This window comes from Balaenoptera musculus, chromosome 20 (assembly GCF_009873245.2).
Source record: "Balaenoptera musculus isolate JJ_BM4_2016_0621 chromosome 20, mBalMus1.pri.v3, whole genome shotgun sequence".
Classification (NCBI taxonomy): Eukaryota; Metazoa; Chordata; class Mammalia; order Artiodactyla; family Balaenopteridae; genus Balaenoptera; species Balaenoptera musculus.
Genome location: NC_045804.1, coordinates 35,827,897 through 35,843,096, shown reverse-complemented (window position 1 = coordinate 35,843,096; position 15,200 = coordinate 35,827,897). Strand labels below are relative to the sequence as shown.

The window sequence follows — 15,200 nt, the reverse complement described above, 5'->3', positions numbered from 1 at the left end:
GGTAAAAAGACAACTACCCAATTCAATTCACAGGTTGGAAGCTAAATTATTTTCTTAAAAACTAAGAAGACTTAAAAGAAAAACATAAAACGTTTAATGTCAAATTTAGAGGAAAACAGAAATCATTAAACTAATTTATCATTTAATTTATGGAGGAGAGTTTTCCAGAAAATAATACAACTGCAGATTTTAAATGTATGAAAACTGTAACATTTATATCTTTGTAGGGATAAGAGAACTAAGCCATTAATTTACCAATCCAAATAACTATTCTTCTAAAAAATAAATGTTCCCTAATATCATCTTATAAGGATCAAAATAGGAAAATTATCATTAGAATTTAGAGGTATCACAGCTAAATGGGATATAAGTTATATTAAATCTAGTCCCACCCTCTTTTTCCTCCCATTTGAAGGAACAGGTCCTAAAAAGAAATGTTTCTTTCCCATGTTCCTCAATTTACTTTATTCAAATCTGTAGATGATCTAGATTAAAATATGATACCTAAATATGAGGCATATGATCTGTCAACATAAGAAAAGTTCTAAAATATGGACTGCATTTCTAAAATTACTTTATCTAAAAGTTTTGGTGATAAACTCATTTCAGAAACTGATATAAAATAAATATTAAATATTATGAAACTACATTTTTCTTCTACTTTTTATGAAATCACCTATCCCAGAATTTACAGAAAATATTTTTTGTGATTTATAGCAAGCCACTTTGCAACAATTTAAAAATGTTATACAATGGGGAAAGGACAGTCTAATAAATGGTGCTGGGAAAACTGGACAGCCACATGCAAAAGAATGAAACCGGACAACTATCTTACATTACCTACAAAAATTAACGCAAAATGGATTAAACACTTGAACCTCAGACCTGAAATCATAAAACTCCTAGAAGAAAACATAAGTGGGTAAACTCCTTGACAGAGGTCTTGGCAATAGTTTTTTGAATCTGACTCTAAAAGCAAAAGCAACAAAAGCAAAAATAAACAAGGGGGACTACATCAAACTAAAAAGCTTTGGCACAGCAAAGGAAACCATCAACAAAATGAAAAGGCAACCTACTGAAAAGGAGAAAATATTTGCAAATCATGTATCTGATAAGGGACGAATATCTAATATACGAAGAATTCATACAACTCAATAGCAATCTGAACAAAAAATGGGCAGAAGATATGAAGAGACATTTTTCCAAAGAAGACATACAGATGGCCAACAAGTATATGAAAAGATGCTCAACATCATTAATCATCAGGGAAATGCAAATCGAAATCACAATGAAACATCACCTCACACCTGTTAAAATGACTATTATCAAAAAGACAAAAAACAGCAAGTGTTGGCAAGGATGTGGAGAAAAGGGAATCCTTGTGAACTGTTGGTAGAATGTAAACTGATGCAGTCACTATGGAAAACAGTATGGAAGTTACTCAAAAAAATTAAAAATAGAATAACCATATGATCCAGGAATTCCACATCTGAGAATTTACCTGAAGAAAATGAAAACAGTAACTCAAAAAGATATATGCACTCCCACGTTCACTGCAGCATTACTTATAATGGCCAAGGATATGGAAACAATATGTGTCCATAGATGGATGAATGCATAAAGAAAATGTGGTGTGTGTATATGTATATATACACAATGGAATATTATTCAGCCATAAAAAAGAATAAAATCTTGCCATTTGGGACAACATGGATGAACATGGAGGATATTATGTGTAGTGGAATAAGTCAGACTGAAAAGGGCAAATTTGTATGTAAAATCTGAAAAGAAAAACAAAGCAAAAACAAAAAAAACAAGCTCACAGATGCAGAGAACAGACTGGTGGCTGCTAGAGATGGCGGTGAAGAGCAGAAGAAATGGATGAAGGAGGTCAAAAGGTACAAACTTCCAGTTACAAAATATATAAGTCATGTGGATGTCATGTACAGGATGGTGACTACAGTTAATAACACTGTGTTAAATATTTGACAGTAGCTAAGAGAGTAAATCTTAAAAGCTCTCATCATAAGAAAAAAAAATCTTGTAACTATGTAAGGTGACAGATATTAACTAGACTTGTGATCATTTCGTAATGTATACAAATATTGAACCATTATGTTGTACACCTGAAACTAACATATTAAATGTTAATTATACCTTCATTAAAAAAGAGAAAGAGAAAAAAAGTTGTACCAGAAACCAAAGTAAATTTCTAGCAGGGAAAAACATATTACTATACTCAAAGACTCGTTTCTTTAAATAAATTACCCCTACGCATAACCCCATTATTCTTTATTATATTATATCCATGGAAATGTTTAGCCCTGGTTCTCTGAAAAACGAAAAGTATTATTTACTGCTAAATATCCATGTAAGATTTATTAAAAATACTACCATAAGCTTTTAAAATTAAGATGATAGCCAAAATACAAAAAACTACAGGTTTTATTAACAGTTTACTAAAATTCACTAACAATTTACTAAATTATAAAAGGAAGAAATATTCACATTAGCTAAAACTTTACATTTTGTACTAATTATGTTTCTATTGTAACTGCTTACTCTATTTTTGTTAGGAACAAAAAAAATAACATTGAAAATACAGATCATTTTACCTAAGTATTTGTGGGGGTTTTCATAAAGTTACTTTATATATTCATGCTTTTCACTATAGACTAACAAAAAAAGAACAAATATTAGAGCTCAGCCATATGGTCTTTTCTGTCATTGCAAAAGTACTCTGGTGTCTGACAAATTTACTTTATGCATGCTTAATTAGTATGGCATATATCACTTATGTCTTCTTACAAACAAAAGTTCTGTGTGACTAGTGAAATGTTATCATTTGAGTTACTAGAGTTAGTTGAGATTTAGCTTCTTCAATAAATCTTCAAACTTATAAGAAATTGTCAGAAACCCATACCTTTAACATTATGAGTAATAAATCACCCATCTATGAAAAATTATTGCATTTCTAAAGCAATGTAGACCTATACCAGCTAAAGCCAAGGAAGAAAACTTGTAACTTCTGGTTTAAAAATAAAACTGATATAAAGATATAGATACACATGTATAGATACAATTATACTTTGCCAATAAGAAGATCATAATAAATCATCAACATAGTACATAACCAAAACAAGAAATCAATTAAAGAACTTAGTTTAAAATTAAGATACCCAGCTAGGAGCACAGCAGCTCTGCTTATGGTCAAGTGGTCTAGATCCTAAACAGGTTGAGCTATAAACATCTTTAACACATATTAAAAGAATTTGCTAATTATAAACCTAACTCCTGAAAATTAACATTATTAACCAATATTATATAATACCTTTTATCAGCAGCATACAAATATGTAAGTATTTGCTGCTACTACTACAACTGCTGCTGATGATATTTTTACTACCACTTACCACTTAATAAGCTCCAAGATATGCCAGGTATAATCTAAGCACTTTATAAGTATTAACTTGTTTAATCCTCTAGCAGCCCCGTAAGATAGGTACTATTACCATTCCCATTTAACAAATGGGAAAATGAAGTAGCAATAGTTTAAAAACATAATCAAGGTTACAAAGGTTGTAAAGAGCAGAACTGTGATTAAAACCCAGGCACTCTGATTTGAGCTCATTCTCTTAACCAGTAAAAACAAAATGAAACAAAAAAAGATCCTTAAAGAAAAAAAAACTTTATCTTATTTTAGCTATTATCAATCATATTATTCTATACTTGATTTCTTTAGCCTTGAGGCGTCTACATATTTTTTCCCTTATCTTGGTGTTAGAATACTGTTTACATGGCTCCAGAATTTCTGAGAGGCATTTTAGAGAATGTATAATAAAGTAATTAGAGCATCTGCCAGAGCATCAGACTGCTTAGGTAGGATCTAACTCCACTATTTGCCAGCTTTGTGACCTTAGGCAAATTACTTATTTCTCAGTTTCCTTATCTGTAAGATGAGAACAACAATAGTACCTGCCTCAAAGTCATTATAAGAATTCAATAAGATTCTACCAAAAAATATTTATTGGGCAACTAATATATGCCATACACTGTTCTAGGTAGCAGAGATACCCGTGAAAAAGATTGACATTACATTCTAACAGGGAAAATAGATAATAAACAAGTAGACTAATAAATTCAAATAGTAAGGGCTATGAAGACAATAAGGTACTGTGAAAGAAAATGAGCAAGAAAACACTGGCAAACATAAAGCATATATTTTTACTGACAACATTAAAAACTCCTGAGATGACTTCTCCAAACATAAGGCTTCTCTGAAGATAACTGACAATTCTTTTCCCCCACTCAGTATTTTCAAGAATTTAAAAGAAGGCTCTTTGAGGGCAGGGATTATGGTATTCATTTACTCAGTCTACAACTAGGTTCCTGGCACTACGTTAGGTGCTTGAAACAAAAAGATGAATAAAACAGTCACAGTCTTCAAGGAGGTCTCAGAGAAACTGGTGTTGTCCATAATGGAACTGATAGCCTGTGGAGAGGATATTAAGAGTAAGGTAAGTGTTAAAAACTGAGAAATAGGGACTTCCCTCATGGTCCAGTGGTTAAGAATCCGCCTTCCAATGCAGGGGATGTGGGTTTGATCCCTAGTTGGGGAACTAGGATCCCACATGCCACAGGGCAACTAAGCCCGCGCACCACAACTACTGAGCCTGCGTGTCACAACTGGTGACCCCGTGTGCCACACTACAGAGCCCACGCACTCTGGACCACACACGACACAACTAGAGAGCCCACACACCACAACTACTGAGCCCTGTGCACTCTGGAGCCCGCACACCACAACTAGAGAGAAGCCCGTGCACCAAAACGAAGAGCCCGTGAGCCACAACGAAAGATCCCATGTGCCGCAGCTAAGACCTGATGCAAAGAGGAAATAGGCAGTCTACCTGAAAAAGAATTCAGAGTAATGATAGTAAAGGTGATGCAAAATCTTGGAAATGAAATGGAGAAAATACAAGAAACGTTTAACAAGGACCTAGAAGAACTAAAGAGCAAGCAAACAATGATGAACAACACAATAAATGAAATTAAAAATTCTCCAGAAGGGATCAATAGCAGAATAAATGAGGCAGAAGAATGGATAAGTGACCTGGAAGATAAAATAGTGGAAATAACTACTGCAGAGCAGAATAAAGAAAAAAGAATGAAAAGAATTGAGGACAGTCTCAGAGACCTCTGGGACAACATTAAACACACCAACATTCGAATTATAGGGGTCCCAGAAGAAGAGAAAAAGAAAGGGACTGAGAAAACATTTGAAGAGATTATAGTTGAAAACTTCCCTAATACGGGAAAGGAAATAGTCAGTCAAGTCCAAGAAGCACAGAAAAGTCCCATACAGGATAAATCCAAGGAGAAACATGCCAAAACACATATTAATCAAACTACCAAAAATTAAATACAAAGAAAAAATATTAAAAGCAGCAAGGGAAAAACAACAAATTACATACAAGGGAATCCCCATAAGGTTAAGAGCTGATCTTTCAGCAAAAAACTCTGCAAGACAGAAGGGAGTGGCAGAACATATTTAAAGTGATGAAAGGGAAAAACCTACAACCAAGATTACTCTACCTCTACCCAGCAAGGATCTCATTCAGATTTGACAGAGAAATTAAAACCTTTACAGACAAGCAAAAGCTAAGAGAATTCAGCACGCCCAAACCAGCTTTACAACAAATGCTAAAGGAACTTCTCTTGGCAGGAAACACAAGAGAAGGAAAAGACCTACAATAACAAACCCAAAACAATTAAGAAAATGGTAATAGGAACATACATATCGATACAATTATACTCCAATAAAGATGATAAAAAAAAGACCTGATGCAGCCAAAAATAAAATAAAATAATAAATTAATTAATTTAATTACATAAAATAAAAATAAAATGTTAATTAAAAAAAAAAAGAAAATGTTCTCGAGAAATACAAGGAACATTCCAGATGGGAATCTAACTCAAAATTGGGGACACCAAGGAAGGCTTCCTGAAGGATTAGCAGAAGTCAGACCAAAAAAAGTGGGAAAGAGGAGAAAGGGCAAAAGAATGCAAAAAGTTTATAAAGGCCTAAAGACTGTACAGGTAAATAGGAGCTTTATAAGCCATCTAAAGACTTCTGGAATTTGTCAATGAGTTGTTTCATCCCCTACCCGAAAAACTAAAAATACAGACAGACTATATGAAACAATAGTTTTTAAGATACAGGACATCAGGTAAGGAAGAGTGATCCCTGAGAGATGGGAAACAAATGAGATTAAGCCTTATGATTCTTTCAGCTTGCTGTCCTGAGAGTTTCCATGCTGTGGCATGGGGAAGGGGAACCCAGATATAGCCCAGCAAACCCAAGTTGAAGAGACACTGCTGAGAGTCCAGGGAGACCAAGAAGACTAAAGTTCACAGAGAAGAAAGCAGAATGGAGAGTGCTGCACAAAGAATGCACTCCAGAGATCTGCAGAAGGACCTCTCAGTATCTAGTAGAGTACTGATCAGCACATGCCAATGAGGAAACAATCCAAGATAGTGGCAAGAACCACCTGAAATGAAGAGACACTCACAGACAGCATGGAACAGTGCCTGTTCCCACCAGCCAGGCTGGAAAACTTCATAATTCATGGAGCATTAGGTAGAGGACTCAAAAGGAGCTAGCCTCTACTGAGGTAGCCCAAAACTAAACCCGGCTCAGGTCCTACCTAACAAATCCTAAAAGCAAGAACCAAAAGGATCAAGCTGATTCCAAGTAATTTAACTGCATCCCAGAGCAAAACTCAACAGTACTTATAGAAATACAATAATATCCAGTACCCAACAAGGTAAAATTCGCAATATTTGGAATTAAATAAAAAATTCCAGGCATGATTCCATTTATATAAAACTATACAAATGAAACACATTTCATTATACAATATCAAAAAGTCACATATATAATATCACCACCAATAAATATCATCAGAGTCTTTAAGTATCAGAAAACTGCTAAGCTCACAGTAGTATATACAACTTTTCAAAATTCTGATTTTTCACTGAAATCTCAAAGTTTATCAGGCTCACTTTGTTTATTTTCAAGAATTACTGAAGTTAGTCTGTCAGTTATTCTTTCAAGTAAAAACAATGTTCTGTGAAAAAAGTGGCTAGTTCAGCTCACAATCCAAACAATCCTCTAAGTGCTTTCCCTCAAGAAAACCATCCTACTCCTGAATGCAAAAGTGTTTTACGAAAACTACTCTACTCTTCACACAGACTGTTAAAAATCTCAAGGGTGAAGACTTAATAAAATTAGTAATTTTTACTGCTTCATCAAGGACTTAAGTGAAAGTGGCTTTTCTTAACTGTGCATTAACGACGGTGAAGAAAATTACTATTAATACAGGTTGATGCCACTACCTTTATTGTGCTAAAGCACCAACAGTATTACCAACCTATGCTTTTGTACCATCAGTGCAAATGTCAAAGACAGTTAAAAAAAAAAAAAAAAAAAAGGTAAATAACATCTTAACATCACTATGAAAATACTTTTGACCTCACAGACTATCTGGAAAAAAATCTCAGGAATCTCCAGAGCTCCCTGGACTACTCCTTGAGAACTGATGCCCTAAGGACACTGAAAGAACTTTAGGAAGTAGAGTTCACAAACATTAGAATGTAAAAGAGGAAAAAACTTCCAGATCTTGTTCTAGTCCAATTCTCTTATTTTATAAATGAGGAAACTGGGGCACAAAGAGCATAGGTTTACCATCTCACACAGCAGAAGACATGTGACAGCACTTAGGACTTCTGAGTTGTTTTCTACTCTTCTTTGATTACACTATTCTTCATCTTTTTCAAAAATGGATTTAGCAAATTCCACATTTTCCTTCTTTAAACTGAACAATGGCAAAAATACATACATTTTGTGGAGAAAAGGAGTTTATCTTTCCTAATGGGGAGTTGAGTTTTGTGGTCTTTCCTGAAGCAACTTTTGCATCCAAATGGTGCACCTCCTTTTCAAAACAATGACGTTTTCTAATCTGTAAATATAGAACCAAAATAAAATTTATTGTAACTAGGAAGTTTGATGAGGCTAGTTGCTCTCAAAGATCAGAATAGCTATAACGTATGTTTTCAGCATTAAAAAAAATTACTATTTCTCACTGGCAACAATCAAAAAGTTTCTAAAAACAAATAGGCACCTTATTATAAGACTTAAATAAAACAGAATACAGTAATACCTCTCAAATTCTGACCAAAATAGCTTTAATTAGTGATGTGGCAAAACTATAGCACTGTAAAATGATCTTCCCATAAAACAGTCTCACCATATGGATACCAAGAATAGTATTATGGCAAAGTCTGATTACATATCTAACTGGAAAATAAAAGTAAATAAAAATGGAAACCTTATTCTAAATTGAAAAAAAAAACACAGAATAAAAACTTTAAATGTAAATATTCATTATTTCCTACCTGATGGAACTACTTGATTACTATTATTATATTACTTACTAGATATTTGATAATCCAAATTGTATTTGACTAAATTTCTTTTATAAACACCACTGTTTTCTTTCCAAACTATCTATGCTTTTTCTTACTTGCCAAAACCTATTTACTTAAATTATAAAGAGGAAAAGAAGCATTTCTGTCGATAATTCCATTCCTACAAAAAAGAAATGAGAGCCAATGAAGTCAGGGAATAAATGCTATATGTTGAGCTCTACCTCACAACATCCAACTCTAAGTACACATTTTGGGAGAAAGAAATCTCTAGAGATACTTCATTTGTAATTGGTGATTTTCCAAATATAAAACTAGAAAACGATTTCATTCTATTTCTAAAAACAAGGTTTAATTATTCAAGTTAATAAAGATTATAAATGGAACAGATAAACTACATAAAAATGCAAACACCTTTTGAGTATATTCAATTAAAAATAAACAATTATCTACAAAGGACATGCTAATTAACTAATAATCTTTTTTATTTGTAACTAAGTCTATTAAAGTCCATCCTCCTTACCTCAATGCCATGAACTCTGAGAAAACATTGTTTTCACCTATGAAAACATTTCATTTAAAATTTCTAGTAATTTAGGTTCTTCAATAATTTTTAGAAATAAACATATTTTATAATGTATTGATATTAAAAACTCAATAAATAACAGTAAACTTTGTCATTATATTAAAACTATCAATACCAAAAGTATCTATGACCTAAATATTCATATCAGAGGTATATTGGCCAAAACAAAATGCCATTATTAGATAAAAACAACAGAAGAGTTAAAAAGTACAAAGTAGCTCTGTTACTGATACATGCCTTAAGTAAATATTTTATTGTCAAATTCCTTACATATAAGAAAGCACCATTCAGTTTCACTTTAATGACATACTACTATGAATAATTTACTATAATAAACTCCTCTGTAATGAGTAACTCTATACAATGAAATTATAATAATTTACCATTTAATTCACATCTGACACTACCCAAAATAATCTCTACAGATGCCACTGAAAAATGATTGATACTTGACTACCTTGTTCAGCTATAACTAACGGGATTATTCCACTGCCAATAAACTGTTTACCTGCTGTGTAGTCTCTAAGGGTCGAATTCTTTTCTTCTCTACTTGAAAATCATCATTTTCATCTCTGTACCTGGATGCCTGTTTCTTAGCAGATAGCTTTGCAGCCAGTGTAGTTTTTTCAGGAGAGTCTTATATAAGAAGTCATAAAAAATTAGTATAAATAACTTACATTTAGGTAATTTTTTTAAAAAAATTAAAATCAAGATGTAAGACTTTAATCTGTAAAAATACTGAATCACTATGCTGTACACCCAAAACTAAGATAATATTGTAAATAAACTATGCTTCAACTTTAAAAAAGACGTTAAGACTTATTTCTAAAAAGTCATAACATAGTTTAAAATAGGAAATGCTAAACATCTTTAAAAGCACTTATTTACCGCTCAGTATACTTTAACAAAGACACAGCAAACATTTTTAGAAATATGCTTTCAAGAGGGAAGTCCATAAATGGTGCTGGGAAAACTGGACAGCTACATGTAAAAAAATGAAATTAGAACATTCTTTAACACCATACACAAAAATAAACTCAAAATGGATTAAAGACCTAAATGTAAGACGGGATACTATGAAACTCTTAGAGGAAAACACAGGCAGAACACTCTTTGACATAAATCGCAGAAATATCTTTTTCAATCCATCTCCCTGAGTAATGGAAATAAAAACAAAAATAAACAAATGGATGTACACTACCAAATGTAAAATAGATAGCTAGTGGGAAGCAGACTCATAGATCAGCTCAGTGCTTTGTGACCACCTAGAGGGGTGCGACAGGGAGGGTGGGAGGGAGATGCAAGAGGGAGGGGATATGGGGATATATGTATACGTATAGCTGATTCACTTTGTTATACAGCAGAAACTAACACACCATAGTAAAGCAATTATACTCCAATAAAGATGTTAAAAAAAAATAAAACGGCAGAAGACCTAAATAGACATTTCACCAAGGAAGACATACAGATGGCCAAGAGGCACATGAAAAGATGTTCAACATCACTAATTATTAGAGAAATGCAAATCAAAACTACAGTGAGGTATCACCTCACGCTGGTCAGAATAGCCATTATCAAAAAACCTAGAAACAGTAAATGCTGGAAAGGTTGTGGTGAAAAGCGAACCCTCCTACACTGTTGGTGGGAATGTAAACTGATACAACTACCATAGAAAACAGTATGGAGGTTCCTTAAAAAACTAAAAATAGAACTACCATATGACCCAGCAATCCCACTACTTACAATAGCCAGGACATGGAACCAACCTAAATGTCCATCAACAGATGAATGGATAAAGAAGATGTGGCACATATATACAATGGAATATTACTCAACCATAAAAAGAAACAAAATTGAGTTATTTGTAGTGAGGTAGATGGACCTAGAGTCTGTCATACAGAGTGAAGTAAGTCAGAAAGAGAGAAATAAATACTGTATGCTAGTGCATGTATATGGAATCTAAAAAAAAAAATGGTACTGATGAACCTAGTTGCAGGGCAGGAATAAGAAGTAGACATACAGAATGGACTTGATGACATGGGGTGGGAGGGCAAAGCTGGGGCAAAGTGAGAGTAGCATCGACATATATACACTACCGAATGTAAAACAGTTGGCTGGTGGGAAGCAGCAGCATAGCACAGGGAGATCAGCTCGGTGCTTTGCGATGACCTGGAGGGGTGGGATAGGGAGGATGGGAGAGAGGCTCAAGGGGGAGGGGATATGGGGACATGTGTATGCATATGGCTGATTCGCTTTGTTGTGCAACAGAAACTAACACGGTATTGTGAAGCAATTATCCTCCAATAAAGATTAAAAAAAAAAAAAAAAAAAAGGATGATCAACCTCATTAGTTACCAGAGAGATAACAATTAAAATTCACAAGAACAACACACAGGCACCATAATGACTAAAACTTAAAAAGACTCGAATATCAAGTGCTAACAAGAATGCTGGGGGCTTCCCTGGTGGCGCAGTGGTTAAGAATCCGCCTGCCAATGCAGGGGACACGGGTTCGAGCCCTGGTCCGGGAAGATCCCACATGCCGTGGAGCAACTAAGCCCGTGCGCCACAACTACTGAGCCTGCGCTCTAGAGCCCACGTGCCACAACTACTGAAGCCTGCGTGCCTACAGCCTGTGCTCCACAACAAGAGAAGCCACCACAATGAGAAGCCCGCGCACTGCAACAAAGAGTAGCCCCCACTCGCCACAACTAGAGAAAGCCCGCGAGCAGCAACAAAGACCCAACACAGGCAAAATTAAAAAATAAATTAAATAAATTAATTTAAAAAAAAAAGAATGCTGAACAATGTAACTTCCATATACTACTAGACGTAGAGTGGGGGGGGTGATGAATAAATTGGTTCAACCATTTTGGAAAACGTTGGCAGTATCTACTATAGTTCAACATATGCATACACTATGACCAGCAATTCCATTCCTAGATCTATATCTAATAGAAAGTGTTTACCTATCTGTACCAGAGTGAACAAGAATGTTCATAATAGCTTTAATAACCAAAATTAGAAACCACCCAAATGTCTAACAATTGTAGAATGAAATAATAAATTATGGTATATAATGTATTATATACCATAAAATACAGCAATAAGAACTACTGCTATATACAACACAAATGAATCTGAGAAATATGTTAAGCAAAAGCTGACAGACACAAGAGTACAGATATAATTCCATTTCTATAAAGAAGCAAAACTCATCAATGGTGACAGAGGGAAGATAGCTACCACCTGTGGAGAGAATAGTGACAGGAAAAGAACATGAAAAGTGCCACTGGGGTGTTGGCTATGTCCTATTTTTCATCTAGTGGTAGTTACACTAGTGTGTTTACTTTGTGAAAATTCATCAAGCTATACACATAGAATTTTTGCATTTTTCTGTATTTAGGTTATATTTTTAAAGAATTTACTTAAAAATGTAAAGAGAGCATCAGAATACAACCCAGATTTACCCCATCTGATCCTTGAAGAGACTACTCTAAACAACTCTAACTCACAATTATATTAAAATTCAAGTTTATTGAAAACTGATTTTTTACAAAGGCACAAAGGCAATGCAGCAGACAAAGGGTAGCCTTTTCAATAAATGTTGCTGAACAATTAGATATTCATACGCAAAATAAACGAACCTGGATCCACATCTCACACCGTATACAAAAATTAACTCTTAGACTTAAAAGTAAAACCTAAAACTATACTTGATTAAAAAAAGAAACTTGTACTCAAAAATATATAAAGAAATCCCAAACTTAACAATAAGAAAAAAACAATAAACAGGCAAAAGATTTCAACAGACATTTCATCAAAGAAGATATACAAATGGCTAATAACCACATGAAAAGATGCTCAGGGCTTCCCTGGTGGCGCAGTGGTTAAGAATCCGCCTGCCAATGCAGGGGACACGGGTTCAAGCCCTGGTCCGGGAAGATCCCACATGCCGCGGAGCAACTAAGCCCGTGTGCCACAACTACTGAGACTGCGCTCTAGAGCCCACGAACCACAACTACTGAGCCCGCGTGCCACAACTACTGAAGCTCGTGTGCCTAGAGCCCGTGCTCCACAACGAGAGAAGCCACCGCAATGAGAAGCCTGTGCACCGCAACGAAGAGTAGCCCCCTCTCACAACTAGAGAAAGCCCGCGCGCAGCAACGGAGACCCAATACAGCCAAAAACATATAAATAAAATAAATAAATTTATTAAAAAAAAAAAAACAAGAAAAGATGCTCAACATCACAAGTCATTAGGGAAATGCAAAATAAAACCACAGTAAGATACCACTATAAGCTTATTAGAATGGCTAAAAAGATTTACCATACCAAGTGCTGGCAAGGATGCAGAGAAATGGGAACTCTCATACACTGCTGGTGGAAATGTAAAATGGCATAACTACTTTGGGAAACAGTTTTGAAGTTTCTTAAAGTTAAACATAAGTGATCCAGTCATTACACTCCTAGGTATTTACCCAGAAAAGTGAAAGCACATGTCCATAACAACGACTTATACACAAATGTTCATAGCAGCTTTATTTGTAACCGGAAACTAGAAACAACTCAAATACACATCAACAGGTGACTGCATAAACAATTTGCAGTATATCCATACAACAGAATATTACTCAGCAATAAAAAAGAACCAACTGTTGATACATGCAACAACATGGATAAATTTTAAAAGAATTATGTTAAGTGAAAGAAGCTAGGCAAAATAAGTGTACAAACTGTATTATTTCATTCATATAAACTCTAGAAAATGCAAACTAATCTACAGTGACAGAAAACACTCAGTGGTTGTTTGGGGAGGATAAATTATAAAATGGTGGAAAGGAGGGATAATAAAGAGGCATGAGAAAACTTTTGAAGCTGATGGATATATTCACTATCTTGATGTTAGTGAAAGTTTCAGGGAAATACTCTTATGTCGAACCTTATCAAAATGTACCATTTAAATATATAGAGTCTGTTATGTCAAGAATATTTCAATAAAGCTGTCTTTAAAATACAGGTTGTACATAAACATTATAAGCCAAGAGTTCTTATATTAATAATTAGCTTAAAATCAATTCCATTCATTCATACAACAAATATTTATCTAGCTCCTACTATATGCCAGGCACTGCTAGATATGCAATGGTGAGCAAACTGACACAGTTCCTGACCTCATGGAGTATACAGTCTGCTAGGGGAAGCAGAGATTAATAAAAGATGCACACAGACACGTGGATAATACGAATTGTAACAAGTGCTATGAAGGAGAGGTACACAGTGAGATGACAGAATATAATAGGGAAACCAAATGTAGTGTGATGGAAAGATCAGTATGGCTGCCTTAAAGAAGTGATATCTAAGCTGAGAGCTAAAGGAAGAGCAAGACAACAAGTTGAAGGTGGAATTTTCCTCAGAAGAGACACTAACACAAGCAAAGGCTCTGAAGGCAGCAGAAAGCATGACCCTTTTAAAGAATGGAAAGAAAGCCAAAAATGTTAAGGGTCAAAACCATGTAGACAACACTATTGGTCACCTCTCCGGCATCTATTCCACTTCCTCTTCTTCATTCCTAAAAGAATCACACTTCGGTTCAAGCAGCTACCATCCTCCACACAGTCATGTGCTTTAGAGGAAGACAACTCCATCCTTGATTTTAGGAAGTGGATACTGTTTAGACTTCAGCCAGTCATGGCAACCTCTTTTCTCCCTGCCAGTGATTAGTTAAGGAATGGCATGAGTGAAAGCAGGAAAGGAGTTATTACACGGTCTAAAGAACAAATGGTAGTTTGTACTAGGGAAGTTATCAATGGAGGTGGAGATTTGCATGGAGGAATAAGGAAGAGCGAAGTGTACAGGATGTCTCCTAGGTTTCTGGCTTAAGCAAGTAATGGTCAATCTTTTCCATACAGTCAAAAAAAAAGAAATATTCTTTAAATTAATAATTTTATGTTATTGATAATATATTTCTCTTAAATAAATCTAGTAAGAACAGCTAAGGATCATATTTGAAACATACCTGATTCTCATATAGGATACTGGTCTCAGAAGTCCAGGCAAACTTATCAAGAATGAATGAGGCTAATTAGATTTTGCCTTACAATACAAATCAAAATGTTTTATAAAA

The 15,200-nt window shown here is 34.5% G+C and overlaps 1 protein-coding gene across 6 annotated transcripts in view; it reads right to left on the bottom strand.

Moving 5' to 3' along the window:
- Positions 1-15,200, bottom strand: part of BRIP1 (BRCA1 interacting protein C-terminal helicase 1) — a 194,420-nt gene that overhangs the window by 173,534 nt on the left and 5,686 nt on the right. For all 6 annotated transcript variants that reach the window (XR_005018013.1, XM_036838330.1, XM_036838329.1 and 3 more), the window contains exons 5-6: positions 9,582-9,709; positions 7,902-8,021 (exon numbers count right to left, since the gene is read on the bottom strand). Coding sequence is in view for 5 of the 6 variants with exons in the window: in XM_036838330.1 (XP_036694225.1) it covers positions 7,902-8,021; positions 9,582-9,709 (248 nt within the window). In the remaining variant the exon portion in view is untranslated. The remainder of the gene's footprint in view (positions 1-7,901; positions 8,022-9,581; positions 9,710-15,200) is intronic.